Source organism: Centropristis striata, chromosome 21 (genome assembly GCF_030273125.1).
Source record: "Centropristis striata isolate RG_2023a ecotype Rhode Island chromosome 21, C.striata_1.0, whole genome shotgun sequence".
NCBI lineage: Eukaryota > Metazoa > Chordata > Actinopteri > Perciformes > Serranidae > Centropristis > Centropristis striata.
The window spans coordinates 29577135-29595258 of NC_081537.1; the positions used below are offsets into that span (position 1 = coordinate 29577135).

The following is an 18124-nucleotide window of genomic DNA, read 5'->3' on the forward strand; positions in this document are numbered from 1 at the left end:
GTGATAAAGTTTTTTCCAAGCATATTTAATACGTTTTAAAGATTTTTACTTAAGCAGACTGACATTAAATTGAATGCCAAATATAGATGTATTTTCACAAACACAGCTTGGTGTTTGTGTTGCTCATTTATATGCGCATTTCCTACTGACAAGCATGATTTTACCATACAGGAAAATTATCAGAAATCTATTAAATGTAACATGTTTTTGCATTTCCTAAGATGTTTTATACTGAAAAATGTGCTTCAATTTGATACTTTTCATTACTTCTTTTTTTTCTGCAAGGCCATTGTATTTTATATTTAGGTAGATTAACAGTGGAACAATGAGATCTTGGTATTTTAGAGAAATGGTACGTAAAGACAGAAAGATTGTATTCGCTTTTATGCAAGTCCTACTGTATTTTGGCTCCACATTTTGTTGAAAATGCTTTTGTAAAACATATTTTGAAGATATTTTTGTCTGAAAAAAAAACAATATGGACAAGTGGATGAACCTCTAACCAAAAACACTCTCGGTTAAGTCTTCATGTACTTTGATCAACATGTATCACTTACCTTTAAGCAGTACTTTTTTGCATTGTTTCTTTTATGGTATGTCAGTTTTATTGCACAATAAAGATTTGAAATAATTGCATAGCTTATTCAAATGTTTTTCTAGATCTGTATCTGTGACCAGTGAACACAGGTTGGAGCATGTCCAGTCAATTTATTGAAATTTTGAGGGGAAAAAAAGCCATCTTAATGCATGCATAAACAATAAACAAACACAGCTGAAGAAACAAGCCTGACAAATGTTTGCAGGAGACAAAGAAGCAAACAGTGAGAATTAACTCTTCACATGCGTCAGCTCAGTCTATAATTATCTGCAAGCCCTCATCAGATGCACTGAGGTTCTAAACAGCTGGTCACACATCCTGTTTTCATGCTTTTATAACATTTATCAGTTAGTTTGCAAGTTTCATCTCTATGTAATAAAAAAGCAATCAAAATATACATTTCCATATCTCCATTGTGGCATGAAAAACTTATATTTGATGTTTTCACTTCAACTGATTGAACAGTGTAGAAAGAAATGTTTTCCGTTCAGCTAAAAACAAGGCTGGTTTTTGAGGTTTTGACCCGACAGCCTAAAAATACTCATCCTTACAATACAAATAGTCAAATACTGTATGTCTCCATGAAGGCAGAGTAACAGAAAGTGTAATGAAGAATGATGGCGGTTCTCGTCCCTGTGCGACCTCGCAAGGCAACCCGCAGAAAGAGTCAGACTTTTAGTCCAGAACCAGCACACGAGATTCAAATTCACTAAATAACAGAGCGGAATAAAAGCGCAGACTCTGTGGGCTGCTGATGATCAGGACTGAGCAGTGATTGATGTGTGTTCAGGTCCAGAGGCAGGGTCCGGGGCAGAGGCATGGCTGTCTGACATCTGCAGGCCTGATCACCAGGTCTTTGACCACCTCCACAGTCCCAAACACGGGGTACAGTTCCTCTGTGAACTTGTCGTTGTAGGTGTAGAGGTGGGAGCGCTTCTCCACGTCGTAGAAAGACAGCTGGCCCTGCTCATAGTCCAGGTACACCCCTACTTTCCTGGGCACCAGGCTCTGTGACAGCGTGGTGGTGGGCACCGTCAGGGCTTTCAGATCCGTGCCTCTCTCCAGACGGAGGGTCAGGTAGCCTGTGTCTGTGGTGAGCGAGCGGAAGCCCTGCCTCACCGCGGACGCCTTGGCCACGCCGAGCCTCCAGTCCCGCTCGCCCACCTCCACCTCCCAGTAGTGGCGTCCCGAGGCGTAGCTCTCCTGGCCCACGGCACACCACCAGCCGTTGAAGCGGCGCGGGCACCGCGGGGCCTCCCGGCGCTCCAGGCCACACCGCATGCGCTTTTCATCGTTGGAGATGAGCAGGTCAGGGTTGGCTGAGTCCGAGTCCAGAGTGACGTCCTCTGTGGAGTTTCACACCAGGAGGGAAAGATTATAAATCTGACAACAGATTATACTGAGGAGTACACTGCAAAAAATGCAACAAGATAAAAACACTAAATCTGAGGGAAATGATCTTGCTGCATGGACAGATAATTTCACTTGACAAGATTTCTTAAATAAAGATTATTAAATCTAGAAATAAGCATGTTGAACGCTTAAAATAAGAAATTAACTCTTAAAACAAGATAAAAAACACTTCTGAATCTAAAGTTTTTTTTATCTTGGTAAGAAACAAATAATTTGCAGGGCACTCTGCTCGGGCCAGTTCATCACTGCTTGCAGCTTTAATTTATCTTGTTCTATCATTTCCCTCAGATTTAGTGTTTTTATCTTGTTTTTAGACACCCATTTTTTTCAGTGTAGAGAGGATTTGATTGCAAATTGTTTTCATACCTGCAGCATCGCAAATCCAATTCCACACTGTGAAGAAAAAGAAGAGAAACTCTTTAAAGGTATAATAAACAGGATATTCCTAAAAAAGATCTAGGAATCTTTTCTGGGCTGGTGGTTTTGCATGGATTCAAACAAAAAAAATCCCTCTGAATCATCACTGTATCCGTCTGTGATGTCTTTGGGCTCTGTGTTAGCATGTAACGCCCAGCCAATAACAGCATTCCCTCTCTTCATTCACCGTGGAGCTCGCTCCATCACAGCTGCTCTCTCTCTCTCTGAATTTGTTGGGATGAATTTGCCAACTTTGAGTGCCCACACTTCTACATGTTATACCTTATGCTTTAAAGGTGCTATATGAATTTGTTTTGTATTATCAAAAGATACAATTTAATTAAACCAAAATCACAAATTGAAGAATTTAAAGATGAGTAAAAACTAAAAAAATGGAAGAAACCTCAGGGAGAGCAACAGAGGAGAGATCCCCCTCCTGTGACATGCAATAGATGTTGTTTGTACAGAACAGATCAACATAATAAAATGACAGTAGATAGAATGTAAGAGGAGAGAGGGAGGGAGAATAGAGAGACAGCTATGCACAGCAACAACAATAGCACTAAAGCTATAATGTCTGTGACTGATGATAATAGAAGTTTTGGCAGCGAATATAACTGAATCAAAACAACAGCAGTAATCAGTCATAGTATCAGTGATAATAATAATAACAGAGATGTGACTAATAATTAATAATATAGAAAAAAGAGTCAGGTGTTTCACTTCAGAGTTGGTGGAGACCAAAATAGAGCTATAAGAAGTGAATATTTGACTTAGATTTATCTCCTACTAACTCTCATTTACCATTCCAGCAAATGTCAATAAGTTAGCTGATGGCAGATGTTCAACCAACCAATGAGCTGATCTATATGTATATATATATATATATATATATATATATGATACATTATAGATCATATCACCCCATCCAAATCAACAGATGAATTCATAATAAAACCAAACTGCAGCCGAGCCACTAACATGGAGATTTCTTCCTTTTCAACAACATTATTTTATATCATTATACTCACCGCTGTGGGGGATGTAGCGGACAGCGTCTGGAAGAAGAAAGGGATCAACGTGATCACAATCCAGAGTTTTATTATCACAGAAATCCTTCTTTTGCTCCATTCCCGTCTCGCACTATCCTTTAATCACATATCGATCCTGACTCGCTCTAATGAAAGTGACTCATCAAGTTTCCCTGCTGCTAAAGACGTTGTTTTAGCACACATACTGTTCATAAAAATGCACACATTACGGGTGGCTTTGTAGCTTTTTAACTGACTTCCTTATAATTTGATTTTTGCTTATCGCTTCTTTATCTGTGAGTTAACAAAATTAAAATGAACTCACCAGTCTTCTGGCTCCTCTGCTTTCTCACCAGCCATTGCTTTGTCACATCCTCCTAAACACACATGGACATAAAGGCAGACAACAGAAACATGAAGACAATGCAGGCCAAACATGAGTTTTACAATGACATGAAGAGATTAGCCAGAGTTTCACCACACAAACACAATGCTTCAAACTGTTTACACTACTAAACTGACAGCATCATGCTTAATTTAATCTTAAAGGGACAGTTCACCCCCAAATCAACAAGACTAAGTCAAAACCTAGTATACAGTCATGGAAAAATGATGAGAAACATTGTTTTCTCTAAGCTCTTGTTCATTTTAATGCCTGGTAACACTAAAGGTACATTTGTTTGGACAAATATAATGATAACAACAGAAATATCTGATAAGAGTTTAATTTAGGAGCTGGTATCTAGCCTTTTTTTATGGTTTAATAACCAAAATCATTATCAAGAAAACCATGGAAAATGTCTAGATATCAGCTCTTAAATTAAACTATTATCAGCTTTTTCTGTTGGTATCATTATATTTGCCTAAACAAATGTACCTTTAGTGTTACAAGGCATTAAAATGAACAGGAAATTTAAGAAAACAATGGTCTAATATTTTTTTCCATGACTTTATAGCATTTAGCTTAGCAGCTAGCGACCTGGAACAAGACAAATATTCAGCCCAGTCTAATGAGGGAAACACTGTGATAGACATCCAGACCTTGACGGGGTTGTCAGCGTTCATCACAGCCAGTATGACCAGCTCCACGGCTGGGAGCAGGTTGGGGAGACGACCCCTCTTCCACTGGAACTCCAGGTCGTCGAGCATCATGAGCACAGGCTCACCTGGCCAGACGGTGGGCTGGACAGAACGGGTTACACACATGATCAGTGTTATTTATTCATGTGTCTACTAGGGGTGTGCCATATCGTTTCGTTTACTATTATACCAGTAGAATTTTTTTATGAGTGAAAAAAATGCATATCATGATATTTGCAACATTCCTACTTCTTGATGTAGTTGCGTAAGGCTTTCCCATTACTGTAATTATCTAGACTGTAGCGGCCCACCAGAGTCTCATGTGCTGCGCTAACGTCACATTTCAAGCTACTGAAAGTATATGTACTCTAATGATAATATAAAGTTATTTGCCGTTGTGTCTCTGGTCAGCAGAGTGTCTGTCACCCGTCAGTCAGTCAAACCCTGACCCAGCTCTCAGGCCTCCTCTGAGACCTGCACACGCATTCACAAACACACAGACGCACTGAATATACCGAGCTGCCCTCCCACTGCGCTTCAAAAGAAACACCTAGCTGTCTGTAATGTATCAGTCCCGTCCCCACATCATCTCTCCGCGTGCGTCTGCGCGTGCTGAACTAAATCCTATCAACCTGTCCGGACCATCAGTGGTCCAAACGGTCCAAACACACTGCTGCATTATGCCGTTTGTTAGCCGCGAGCTAACATTAGCTAACAATTAAAGTTGTTTTAATCACAAAAAGCTACTATTACTTTCTGTTGATAAACAAATGCAGCTTTCAAAATAAGAGCACAGAATCCACCACAGAATTAACAAGAAGACTGACAAAATAAGATGGCTTAAATAAAACATACAAGAACCCTTATGCTCTTTTCAATAATTTATTAAAATAGGCAATGATTAAGATCAGTGTATATGATGGAATAGTGGCATTAGAAAGTGTAAAAGGCTACAAATTTGGGCTTTTATGAAAAAAAATTCACTGTCTGGCTGCTCCATGTCCTAGTAGAAAGCCCTGTTGGCTGTGAAAAATGTTTTGTGAGGTATTTGCTCACATTTAGCTCTCAAAGTGGACGAGATTGATCACATTGTCCTATAAAATGTACAAAAAATTTTCTCCCTGGGGGGCCCCCGCATCCCCTCAGTGGTTATTTTTTATTATTTGCTAATGAGTCAAAAGTAATTTTTTTGTATTTGGCAACTGTTGAGATTTGCAATTTACACTACATTTAGATTTAGGATTGATTTTTATTTTGTTGTACGATTTTTATTTATTTATACAGGCTAAAAAATCATTTTCTATATATTTTTCAGTATTTTTTAATATCATCAAGAATATCGTGATTGCAAAAATACGCTGAAATATCATGATAATCTTGTAGGGCCATATCGCCCAGCCCTAGTGTCTACTCTAAGCTCCGGCAAACTCCGAGTATGATGGCATGATTGACAAGGGCAGGGTTTAGCCTAATCATCTTTATCAGATGAAAGGAGGGAACTGGGTCAGACTTTAATCACCACAAAGGAGACGAAAGACAAGCTGGCACACATCATCCTCCGTCTCCATCGCTCCATAGTCACCTGAGGTCTGCTTTTAATCTCCCGAGCCCACTCCATGATGACTCTTTTGTGGGGCCCCATGTCGCACTCTCCCCCTGCCTCCAGTATGCAGAGGAGGTGTCCCTTCCAGTCTTTCTTCTCTGGTTTCTCATACTGGTACTCAGACAGGATGAGCCTCGGCTGAACCACAAACACAAACATTAATGAAGAGCTGCAACAATTAAACGCTGTCAGCAACTATTCTGACAACTGATTAAAGTCATTGTTGTGTTAAAAAAAGATATGATTATGAAATGATGTTGGCTTTCAATTATAATGAACACCAGACAATCGTTTGATATTGATTATTGTGCCTTATTCCGTTTCAAAATGACACTCTTGATATGTCTTGTGTTATAAATCCAGCACATCTCTTTACTTTACTCTAGTGGTGCAGTTCCACCACATCTCACCAAGTTCATTACTGGAATATGTTGACCTAGTTTACCAATTATGTTTAATAGAGTTCAGCAGGTTGTGGCAGTACACTACAGCATATTTAATCTAATGTATTTTTTAATATATATTATTTTATAATGTTATTTGTTAAGAACTTTTCAGTAAGTTATTGAAGTACACTACAGCATATTTTATCCAATTTATTTTTCTATTTTTATCATTTATGTTTAGTACTTTCCAGTAGGATGTAGCAGTAAATAACAGTATATTTAATGTAATTAAGTTTTTTATATATTACTTAATCCAAAACATTGTTTTATATATTATTTTATATGATATTATTAATGTTTAGTAGTACAACATATTTGATCTAATTATTTTTTAATATGTTATTTATTATATATCATTATTAGATTTAGTTATCAGTCGGTTGTGGCAGTGCACTACAGCACATTTGATTTAATTAATTTTTCAATTATTTGACGTATTATTAGTGTTTAGTAGTTTTCAGGAAGTTGTTGCAGTATACTACAGCAAATTTATTCTAATACATTGTTTTGTATATTATTTAATATAATATTATTAATGTTTAGTAGTGTTCAGTAGGTTGTGGTAGTGCAATACAACATATTTGATCTAATTAATTTTTATTTGTTATTTATTATAAAATATTAGGTTTTCAGTAGGTTGTAGCAGTGCACTACAGCACATTTGATCTAATTAATTTTTATATATTATTTCACATATTAGTGTTTAGTGGTTTTCATATCAATAATCAGGCAGCCCAAGTAAAAACAGCACCAGAAAAAGGGTTATTCAGCCTCTCAAATAAAGAGATTTCCTGCTTTCTCTGATTGATATCATATTATTAAACTAAACATCTTTACGTTTACGTATCAGTTGTACATAACAAGTTATTGATGACATCAACAGCACCAACGCACCTGCACTCTCTTCTCCAACACTGCAGCCCATTCCACAATAAAATCACGACACACACTGGCCGGCCAGATGTCCTCACTGGTCCAGATGTGGCCAAGGATGTTGGACCTCTGGTTAAAGATATACAGTACATTAAATAGATGTTATATCCTGTAGCTGCTTGTTTCTCTGTGACTGAAAAAAGGACAGAAGACAATAGCTTACTTGGCAAATTCTGTTGAGTTCTCGAGCCAATTCCATGATAAATAACTGACTCTCCACCAGCGGCTCCTTCTTCTCAAGTTTAACTCGCTTACGAGACTCCTGGAGCAAAGAAACGCATGTAAAAAAAATGTTTCAAGTACATTTTGGAGTAAAGTGTACAAATTTAGCACCTGCAACACATTCTGTGCTATCAGAGGAGAACAGAGGGGTTTAAGCGTACCTTGAGTCGGATCTTGAGCTTTTTGGCCGGCTCGATAAGGAACTGCAGGCAGTCCTTCATCATGCTGGCAGCTGGAGAGAGAGGCAGATGCCCTGTGGTACAATAATAAAAAGCTTTAGCACACTGGCACACACTCTGTCAGGAGCTGGAGCTGAAGTGCAGCTGACTGGGCTCTCGTCGCCCACACAAATCGATGAGAGAGCAGAAACCGGTAATTTATGAGAGGTGGCAAAAGGTATGTATGCGTGTAGAGAGAGAGAGAGAAAAGCACTGCAGAACTTTCATCACCGCTCTGTGCTTGGAGTCCACAGAGAGCTCATTATTAGGCACTCTGAGCTATCATTAGGTGAGGAGGAGGAGGGAAAAGAGGACCCACGCATTGAGTGAAAAGAGACAGCCCACCCACTCAACACACACACACACTAAACCACGAAGGGAGGCAGAGAGAGGCACAGTGTAAAAACAGGCAAAAAAATATTGCACAGTAACAGGATTTCCTGACGTGTGTGGGTCGATGCATCTTTATCACGGCCTTGAAATTGGAAATTTATTCCCAAGGAGATGTGAGACAGCAGCGCAGAGCACTTTTAAAACACTGCGGAGGTTGCGGGGGAGCGTTGGACCAGTTTGCTGTTGATTCAGCAGTCCACCCCTGTACGCCAGTTTGATGCGCTGAGGGGATTTGCTGTTCTTTCTGTGATGTAGAGGTGGCAGCTGAGCCAAAGGATGCTGGTACTGACTTGCCAAGGACTGAATAAAATATATGGTATAGAGCCTGATTGATATGGGTTTTTTAAGACTGATTTAATTCACCAATTATAGTGACGGATAGAGTGAGTTTTTGAGCTGGAACAAAAATAAACGCTTCGTGCACTTATTTTGCACCCATATAACTCAGAAAAAGGTACTAGGAAGGCTGCTTTCTCAATCAATTAACTTTATAAAAGAAGACTCATTAACATTAACGAACATTATTATACATTATGCATACAATGTGTCAACAACAGACAAAATAATTCATAAAAATTAAATAAATAGCTAAAAAATCAATCAAGCTCAACATCAATTAAGTGTCAGATGCTGACTGCTGATGACTTTGGTGTTCAGGGTTTTTTTTCCAGATACTTAAAAGTATGATCTGAAATCCTTAAAGAGCTCACCATTTAAATAAAGAAAAAATAAAAGTAAAATAAAAAGCTAACAACCTTCTTGGGAATGCCCAACTAGGGGTGGCCATTAAAATTAGCTTAGGCTACGAATGCTGTGGTGTATGGCATTGAGTTATGCTACGTAATTGTCAATATACAAATAAACATTAAAATAAATAAATGAATACCTATAGCAGTGGTTCCCAAAGTTTCTCTACTTGCCCCCCCCCGCAAAGAATTTCTTTGTCATATTTTTTCACCTTGGTCTTTTGTATTTTTAATATTTGTAGGAGTTTCATGATCTGATTTAGGTTTTACCTGCATTGGAAGAACAATGAAATTATTTCAATTTAGCCTTGCCACGTCCCCCATTTTATAACTCTGGGGCCCCACTAGGGGTCACGCCCCCCAGTTTGGGAACCACTGACCTATAGCATGCTAAATCACCACAATAATTTTCTGAATTATAAATCTTTAGAAAAAAAAATATATCGGTGCGTATCAGACAACCAATATCGGCCTATAATATCGGTCAACAGATATATCAGTCTGGCTCTAAAAGGGTAAGGAGAGTTTGAAGACTTTGGCAAAGTAATTACATTTAACTGAAGGATAAACATTCAGGACTAATTGTTTTAGACTTATTTATGAGAATAGCATTTATAAAATAAAATAAAATGAATGCTTTTTAAAATTTTCCCCTCTGATGACGCACACTGAGGTTAAAGAAAGAGCCATGTGTAAATAGAAAACGGTCCGTTTTCACCTGAAGCCAGCGAGGAGCCAAGACACGTGCTGGAACAGAAGAAACATGCTGAGCCTGTTAACTCATTAACTAGAGACAGTATTGCTTATTTTGAAATAGCCTATATTTTGGAGAAAATAAGTGTTGAAAAGGCACCATAACATGACATGTCTGTCAAATGTGTGCAGGTAAGTCCACATATTGACTCCTTGTTATAAAGGGGGTTTATTTGTGGGAGTGAAGGGGAAAGTGGAGGTGGCAGAGGAGCTGCAGATTAGAGAAATCCAGGATTAGGTCCGGAGCTATTACTGTACACACACACACACACACACACACACACACACACGAGTGACTTTCTATATTAGGACCGACCTCTGTTTGCAAGTTAGCATCAAAACAAAAGAGATAGAATTCACCGTGTACAGCCACTGACATAAAACAGGGAATATATTGTTTTATAATAACTGAAAGAACGATTAAAAAAATATCTACACACTTTTTTTCAATTGTGTCTGTCGTCATCAAACCGTATTATCTTCAACGTTTCAAATTAACTGCTCTCGTGCACATTAGCTTGTTTTCCTAAAAATCACTATGAGGAAAGCAAATGTATTTTATTAATTGACGCCCGAGGCGGCGGTACAGTTCAGGCGCTTTTCTTTACAAAAATGGTGCAAAAAAGTCTGACCTTGTTATGGGAGAAATGTCCTGTCCGCAGACAACTTCTCTGCAGCTCCTGTGTGATGTTGTCCTGGACTCATCTAGTGCTCCTCTAACATCAGACACACCGCTTCATCCGCTTCATCCGCTCCAACTGCGGCACAGAGGCACAGCGCGCGCTCTTATCCGCCGCCGCCTCACTCAGCTGCAGGCGGAGGAAAAGGCGCTAGAGGGCGCTATAGTCCCACTGACTGGAGGTTCACAGCTCAGATAGTCTCAGTTTGTCTGTAGGTTTATTTGGTTTATACTTCCTATACATCAGAAGACTTTGAAAAGATTTGGAAAAGACTCCTGGAAAACTATCAGCTCACACCTGCTCACATCTAAAGACAAGTGTTTAGAGTTTTTAGTCCCAGTCTAGTCTCGCACTGAGATTTGAGATAGACTGTCAATCTTTAGGGTCACTAAGACTACAACTAGATTCTTTTAGCAGTTTTTTCCTACCATGCATTTTTTGGTGTTTGGTTTGTGTTGAAAAACAAAACAAACAACAACAAAAAGAAGATGAGAAGACGCCACAAAATGCCTCCTCACGATTCTGAAAAAGGGTTTCTGTTTTTATCACATGAAAAGTTGACTATTTTTCAGTAAAAATAGATATAAGGAAGAATAAAGGAAAGGAACATTTAAAAATGAATTAATGATATACATCTATGTCCTATTTAATTATAATTTGTTTAATTGAATAATTATATTTATCAGCTCTATCAACTTTCATTTAGTTAATCATACATTAATTATCGATTATTTATTACTTATTTATGTATACATTTATATATACATTTTAACTGGGTCTCCTTACTGTTCTCTTTACTGAGAAACATCTAAATATATGACATCACTATATTTGTATTTAGGACTGAACTTTTTCTTTTTTCTTTTTTCCTGTGGAAGTGGTTTTACTCATAGATATATGTAAGAAATGAGGCTCAATGATGTATTATAAAACTATAACTGTCATGTTCATAATCAATAAGGAAATCATACGTTATTATCTTGTATATTGCTGAGATTCTGATCAAACTAATTGTGTGGATGAAGTGAATCTGTCAATAAATCTCTGAACTAAAATCATTAAACAAACTTCACTGATGGGATTTGTCAACAAACTTTTTAGACAATCAATAAATAACCATAAACAAAGTATTTTCTTCTCGTCTTAGTTCCAGGGTTTCATATAAAGCTGATGGATAAATGATGAGACTAATATGAGAATATAACTGAGGCCGTTCTCCTCCTGAAACAACACAAAGTTCACTGTTCATGTTGAGAGCAGAAGAACATTTGTCAGTCAGTCTCTCATTTCTCCAAAATTAAACCCATTCTGTTAAGTCTTGAATTCTATCACGTACCATGTAAGCAAATTTGAAATTTAAGTCCTTTTAACTTGAAATAGTAAGTTATCAAACTCAAAACTGTGAGTTACAATGATGCTGAAATGTGTATTTGTTCAACTAGCTAAGGGAAGTTTATATATTTATTTGTTTTAACTTGCATCATTAGGTTGAAACAACAAGTAATTAGCAGTTTTCTTATACTGATAATGTGCAATGATTTTCTGTTTAAAGTCAAAGTCTTAAGTTGAGACAGCAAGTCATAAATAGTTAAATCTACTTTGACAACTTCAAAACAGAGTTGAGTCAACAACACATAAAAAAGAAGCAACTTAATTGAATTGTTTCATTTGGTAACACCTAAATGAATTAAGTTCTTTCAAATTAATTTAAAATCAATTGTGTTAATCTAACTTATTAAATTAATTTGAAAGAACTTAATTAATTTAGGTGTTACCAAATGAAACAATTCAATTAAGTTGGTTCAACTATTTTCTTTTTTCAGTGCAATTAAGTTGGTTCAACTATTTTCTTTTTTCAGTGTATAACAATGTAGTACAATCAACTTTTTAAACTTTAATTTCCGAGTTTAAACAAAGACAAACCTCAAGTTGAGTTAATTGCATTTTTAAGGCAGCAGGTGAACTTTCATTTGCAAGTTTAACTGACTTGAAATGTATTACAGTTTATGAATTATTTTATACTGAATAAATTTGCCTCTGGCCTCTCTTATGTATTCTTCAGTGTTGGAAAGAATCCCCAACCCCATCCAGTGTACAAGACAGATCTTTCTCCCATATCATCTTGAGATTACTACAACCATTATTATTTGTCCAAGGACACATCATTATTTTGAAGCCTTATGATGTATTTTGGGTAATTAATTAAGAAGTATTCGATCGGACTTTTGTCCCGACCAACAGGAACCCCCTCTTTAATACACTGTCTAATTTGTAAGTACTTCCAAAAGTGGCCTCTACCTTCTAAATTATTTTTCTTTAAATCTAATAAATGAAAGAAAATTGCCATTTTCAAATGGATCATCTATTATTCTGATGTCTTTTCTTAACCACTGAGCCAAATAGTGAAGCCCTTTGAGGCAAATCTGTGATTTGTGATTTTGGGCTATATAAATAAAATTGATTTGATTTGATTTGAATAGATAGGCTGTCTTTCTATCTTTATTTTCAAATTATGCCATATGGATGCATATTTTTGAGTATACTGAGAGATTTTACCTTTTATCTCTCATGTACCTCCTGCCAAACCATTTTCCAATGTCCTAGAATAGGGTTGTTCACCTTATTTTTGACATTTCTCCTTTTTGTGCACAATGACTTTTATTTTTATTTTGAAAGTGCAGTACATAATAAAAAGTAATCTTAATATTTTTTATATACACTATCTTTTGTTGCACTATTAAATATTATACAATGTACACATTCTGGGTTCCTTTTGTGTACAATGAGATATTGTTTGAACAAAAAATAGGTACGAATTGTTCCGTCTTTCATTGTGGCCCCTGAAGGCCCCTGTGGGCCCCTGTGTAGAACCGCCACTGGTTGGCACAAAGTGTAAATGCTATAGTTACATAATTTAAGCATTCCTTTGATTTAATAGGCATTTAATTTAATTTAACATTTTTCTTCTATTTATTACAGTATAATTTCATAGGAATTTCTAATTACTTTTACCAGATAGGGCTGGGCAATATAGGCAAATAATTCTGTCCTGAAGTGAAATATAGCATGTTTTCTGGCATTTTAATAGATAAATACTGCATAAACACATGGTGAAGTCTATCGATTGTCAATATTCTCAAAACAGCGTCTCTGGTATTCTTCATCTTTGCAACCTTATGCAGAAGGATCAGAAAATAAAAAGTTGTCCAAATAACATTAATATTGCCATAACGCACTTCAACAACTATTGTGATATAAAGAAAACACAAAAATATATAAAATACATTTTAATATTTTAATATCATTTGAAGATATATATGGTAATTTTGCCCAATTTTAAGTCGAGATGATAATGATTCACTGATAATACAAACATTGTTTTTTAATCTTTCAAACATAATTGAACAGCGCATGTGCCAAAAAATATTTAAATAATTTTTTAATTGAAAGCTACCATTATTGATCACAGATTATTAGATCATCACATCAAAACGTAGCTCAGCTGATTCCATGTGTCCATTGAGTACAAATTACACGTTATCAATATCTAATATCATAATATGTTTTGTTCACAGACCTTTTTTTTTTTTTTACTCTAAAACTAAAATGCCAAATCACCAAAAAAGGATGAAAAGAATCAGGATAAAACTAACATAGTCGATGAATGCAGGTCAAAATGTTTGTGTTTGTGAGCTTAAAAAGTAGGTATACAGTGATGAAAAACAAAACATGCACACAAAATGTATTTTATTGATTATACAAACATATCAATTATAACATATTAATCCCTCAAATGTTCAAACTTTCACATTGTAGCACCACATTTGTAATACTGTAAATAGTGGAATAATCCTTACTGTAGACCTACCGCTGTATAACCCATACACCAGCTGTCCACTTTATTAGGTCCACTAGTAGAACCTGATGTGATCCAATACAACATCTCCATCTTACTATTCTGCCTTTACAATAAAAATAATATATTTTGATCGGCACTGTCAGACAGTTATTAATTTAACTCTATGGAGTTTTGGGCTATTTTGTCCATTTTGAATCCTTTTCATCCTGCCTGTATACACCACTTAAAACATGTTTAAATGCCATGTTGGGTTTTTTTTTTCAACACAACCTCACCTATATGACCTAATAATAATTGATTTTGTATTCTGACTTACTGGATCAACATTTTGAACCAAAAAGAAACAAAGAAAAACCAACATAAATGTGATCTTGTGATTGTGTGTGATCCTATCATCCAACTCTGGTTTTACTTGTATCTAGTGTGTCATTTTGTGTATTTTTTAGTCATTTTGTGTATTTTTTTGGTCATTTTGTGTCTTTTTTAAGTCAGTTTGTGTCTTTTTTTGTCTTTTTGTGTCTTTTTTAGTCCTTTACTCCAACATAAAATGTGACTTTGAATCTTTTTTTTTACTTTCAAAACACTATCATGCTCAAAGAAGAATTTGAAATGTTGCAAATGTGAACAAAGGTTACAAATCTAACATATAAGAGGGTCACATCCAGTTCTATCGTTTTATACTAAATATATTTGAGCTTGTCTCCAGTTTTACTTGGTATATCATCATCAAACTGAAACTGGCCTCATGGAGTTTACAGCCAGAACTTTAGAGGTAAATTTACAGTAGGGCTCCACGCTGCTTTGTTTTCTAGTCTGGATGTGATGAAGAAGTCTGGATTTGGAGTTTTGGAGACTCCAGAGGGTTAACTATATCTTCATTATAGAGGCTGTGGTTTGCAGTAGTTTTGAACTGGACTGCATTATTCTGGTAGCAGAATACTAGAAACACCTGTCAATATAATCCACTGTAGTACCACTGTCACCTCAATAATAAACCTTCTGACAGTGTCAAAAAAAACCCTGAAAATATACAATATTTGTCATTGTAGAATTAATGGCAGAACTGTTGTATTACATTACATTGCACTGGTGTACCTAATGAAGTGGTCGTCAGTGCATATCATTAGTTTACATTAGCAGTAAAGATGTAGGGGTGTTTAAGTACATCATTTTATCTCCAGGCCTTCCTTCTAAATTATACAGCACTCTTATGATTATTTCAAGCAGAGTAGATTGTTTGCTAGCCCACTTTTTCTTTTTTAACGTACGTTTAACATAAGTATTTATTGGTGTTCATTAGGGCTGTAACTAACAATTATTTTCATTATCAATTAATCTGTCGATTATTTAAACGATTAATCGATTAGTTGTTTGGTCAATAAAATGTTGAAAAATATCAATCAGTGTTTCCCAAAAACCAGAAGATGACGTCCTCAAATCTCTTGTTTTGTCCACAAACCAAAGAGATATTCAGTTTATTGTCATAAACGAACAAAGAAACCAGAAATATTCAAATTGAAGAAGCTGAAATCAGAGAGTTTGGACTTATTGTCTTCTAAAAAAAAATGCTCAAACCGATTATTCTATAATCAAAATAGTTGATGATTAATTTAATAATCGATTAATGTTCGATTAATCGAATAATTGTTGCAGCTCTAGTGTTCATATGTATTTACACGTCTTTTAGTTTAGATCAGATATTTATTTCTGTTACTAAACAAAGTCATTCATGAAATGTATAGACTGAACAGTCAAACAAATAACAGTTTGGCCAACAACTTAGGGTCACTGCTCTGTTTCTGACATTCTTCTAAATCACAAATACTTGGACACTTCTGAGGTATAGTTTGACTTTCACATTGGTAGATTTAAGTATTTGCTTACAGGGCCCCATCTTGTTGTGAAAATGTCCATCTTAAGATGAAGGTGAGCCGTTATCTTCTCCATCACATATACCTTCTTCACTCTCTCCTGCCACTGGGATATAGTAGGAGGGGGTGGCTTTAACCACAAGACAGTTATCATCTTCCTAGCTATTAATAATAGGATATGTACTAGATACAGCTTCGCGACCCCCAATTTAACATGCATGTTGTCCGCGACCCACGCTCACTGAACAGAATCTCACAGTTCAGATCATACAAACTCAGTTGATACAACACATTTTGTACAAATAATGAAGCACAAAATGACCTAAAAAAGAAACAAAATGACCAAAAAAGACACAAATTAACCACAAAATTATCAAAAAAAGACACAAAATGACCAAAAAAAAAGACAAAATGTTTAAAAAAGACACAAAATGACCAAAAAAGACATAAAATTACCAAAAAAAAGACACAAAATGTCTAAAAAAAAGACACAAAATGACCAAAAAAAGGAAACAAAATGACCAAAAAAGACAAAAATTGACCACAAAATGACTCAAAAAAAGACACAAAATGACCAAAAAACACATTAAATGACCAAAGGAATAAAACACATGAACACTTGTGGAGACAGAGCTGACTTCCAAAAATGATTTGGCGACCCCCAGAAATCATCTCGCGACCCCAATTGGGGTCTGGACCCCAAGGTTGAGAGTAGCTGCCTTAGGGAGTGCTCCTATCAAGGCTATAATAGTTTGGGATTTTTTATTAGTCTTAGTTTTAATTTCGTTGCAAATTTTTATTTTCAAATTCAGTTAGTTTTAGTTAGTTTTTAGAGTGAGTTTGCTCGTTTTAGTTTAGTTTTTATTTTTTGAAAATTTTGCGATTTTTTTTTTTTAGTTTTTATTAGTTTTAGTGTTAGTTTTCCATCTCAGCCCCAATAAGTTTACTAAGTCATAAAACCAGATAGATGAAATTGATTTCAACCAAAAAGGTTTACGTTTGAATAACATTGACAGACGAAAACGAAGGACATTTTCACTTTAATTTTAGTTAGTATTAGTTCGTTTTGTAACCACAAAATACAGTTTCAGTTAGTTATCGTTTTTGAAAAAAATAGTTTTTACTTTTATTTCAGTTAACGAAAAGGTTTTTCAATTCTAGTTTTTGTTATTCCGTTAGTTTTCGTTAACTATAATAACCTTGGCTCCTATGATACAAAATTGTGGGGTCAGAGGTAAATCAATGTTTAATATAGAAAATAATTATTTCTGAATCCCTTCCCAATAGTTTTTAAAAAATGTTGGACAGTCCCAAAATATGTGTGTGTGGTCTCCTATCAGGTGATAATCCCTCCAGCACAAATGTGTTTTACTGCTGTCAAATTTGGAGGTTGTGGAGAGCACATTATATAATACTGCTGGGTCTTAATCTGAGTCTTTGAAGGCATCAGAGGTTTGGCAGCAAACAGCAGATGTCACTACAGACAAAACACTAAGTTGGCACAATATCTTGCTGTTTTTATTTTATTTTGGGAAGGCTCTGTGTGTGTGTGTGTGTGTGTGTGTGTGTGTGTGGCTCAGAGAAAAGCCTGGCAGCTGTTTGATGGTTTAATAGTGTGTGTGTGTGTGTGTGTGTGTGTGTGTGTGTGTGTGTGTGTGTGTTGACTTAAGCTAAAATTGGGGTCATTTTTTATTTTTTGGAATACACACCAGTTGATTGGGGTCGGCTTTGCAATTGGGGACAAAAATTACCGTCCCCATTTAGATTTCATTATAGTCATTACCTACATACTCCAACATGCATTTCTGTCTTAAAATCATCACTGTCCCCAAAAATTACATATTTTAAATTTTGTGTGTGT

At 35.9% G+C, this 18124-nt stretch overlaps 1 protein-coding gene across 1 annotated transcript; it reads right to left on the bottom strand.

The window, feature by feature from the left end:
• Window positions 1–692: 692 nt before the first annotated feature.
• On the bottom strand, window positions 693–10600 carry zgc:194990 (uncharacterized protein LOC568410 homolog). The gene is made up of 10 exons (XM_059324665.1): window positions 10486–10600; window positions 7905–7996; window positions 7685–7783; window positions 7483–7590; window positions 6122–6280; window positions 4501–4641; window positions 3785–3836; window positions 3460–3486; window positions 2378–2404; window positions 693–1944 (listed from the first exon to the last, which is right to left on the bottom strand). Exons 2-10 carry the CDS (start codon window positions 7965–7967, stop codon window positions 1385–1387), a joined length of 1236 nt encoding a protein of 411 aa, XP_059180648.1. The 5' UTR covers window positions 7968–7996; window positions 10486–10600; the 3' UTR covers window positions 693–1384.
• Window positions 10601–18124: the final 7524 nt, after the last annotated feature.

What these genes read in the sequence shown, in the direction of transcription:
- zgc:194990 (XM_059324665.1), bottom strand. Translation starts at nt 7,967, where the DNA reads ATGATGAAGGACTGCCTGCAGTTCCTTATCGAGCCGGCCAAAAAGCTC. An exon ending in ACGCTGACAACCCCGTCAAG is followed by an intron (nt 3,837 to 4,500) that starts GTCTGGATGTCT and finishes ATGTGTGTTTAG; the next exon opens with GAGGATGTGACAAAGCAATG. An exon ending in GCAGAGGAGCCAGAAGACTG is followed by an intron (nt 3,487 to 3,784) that starts GTGAGTTCATTT and finishes TTCTTCTTCCAG; the next exon opens with ACGCTGTCCGCTACATCCCC.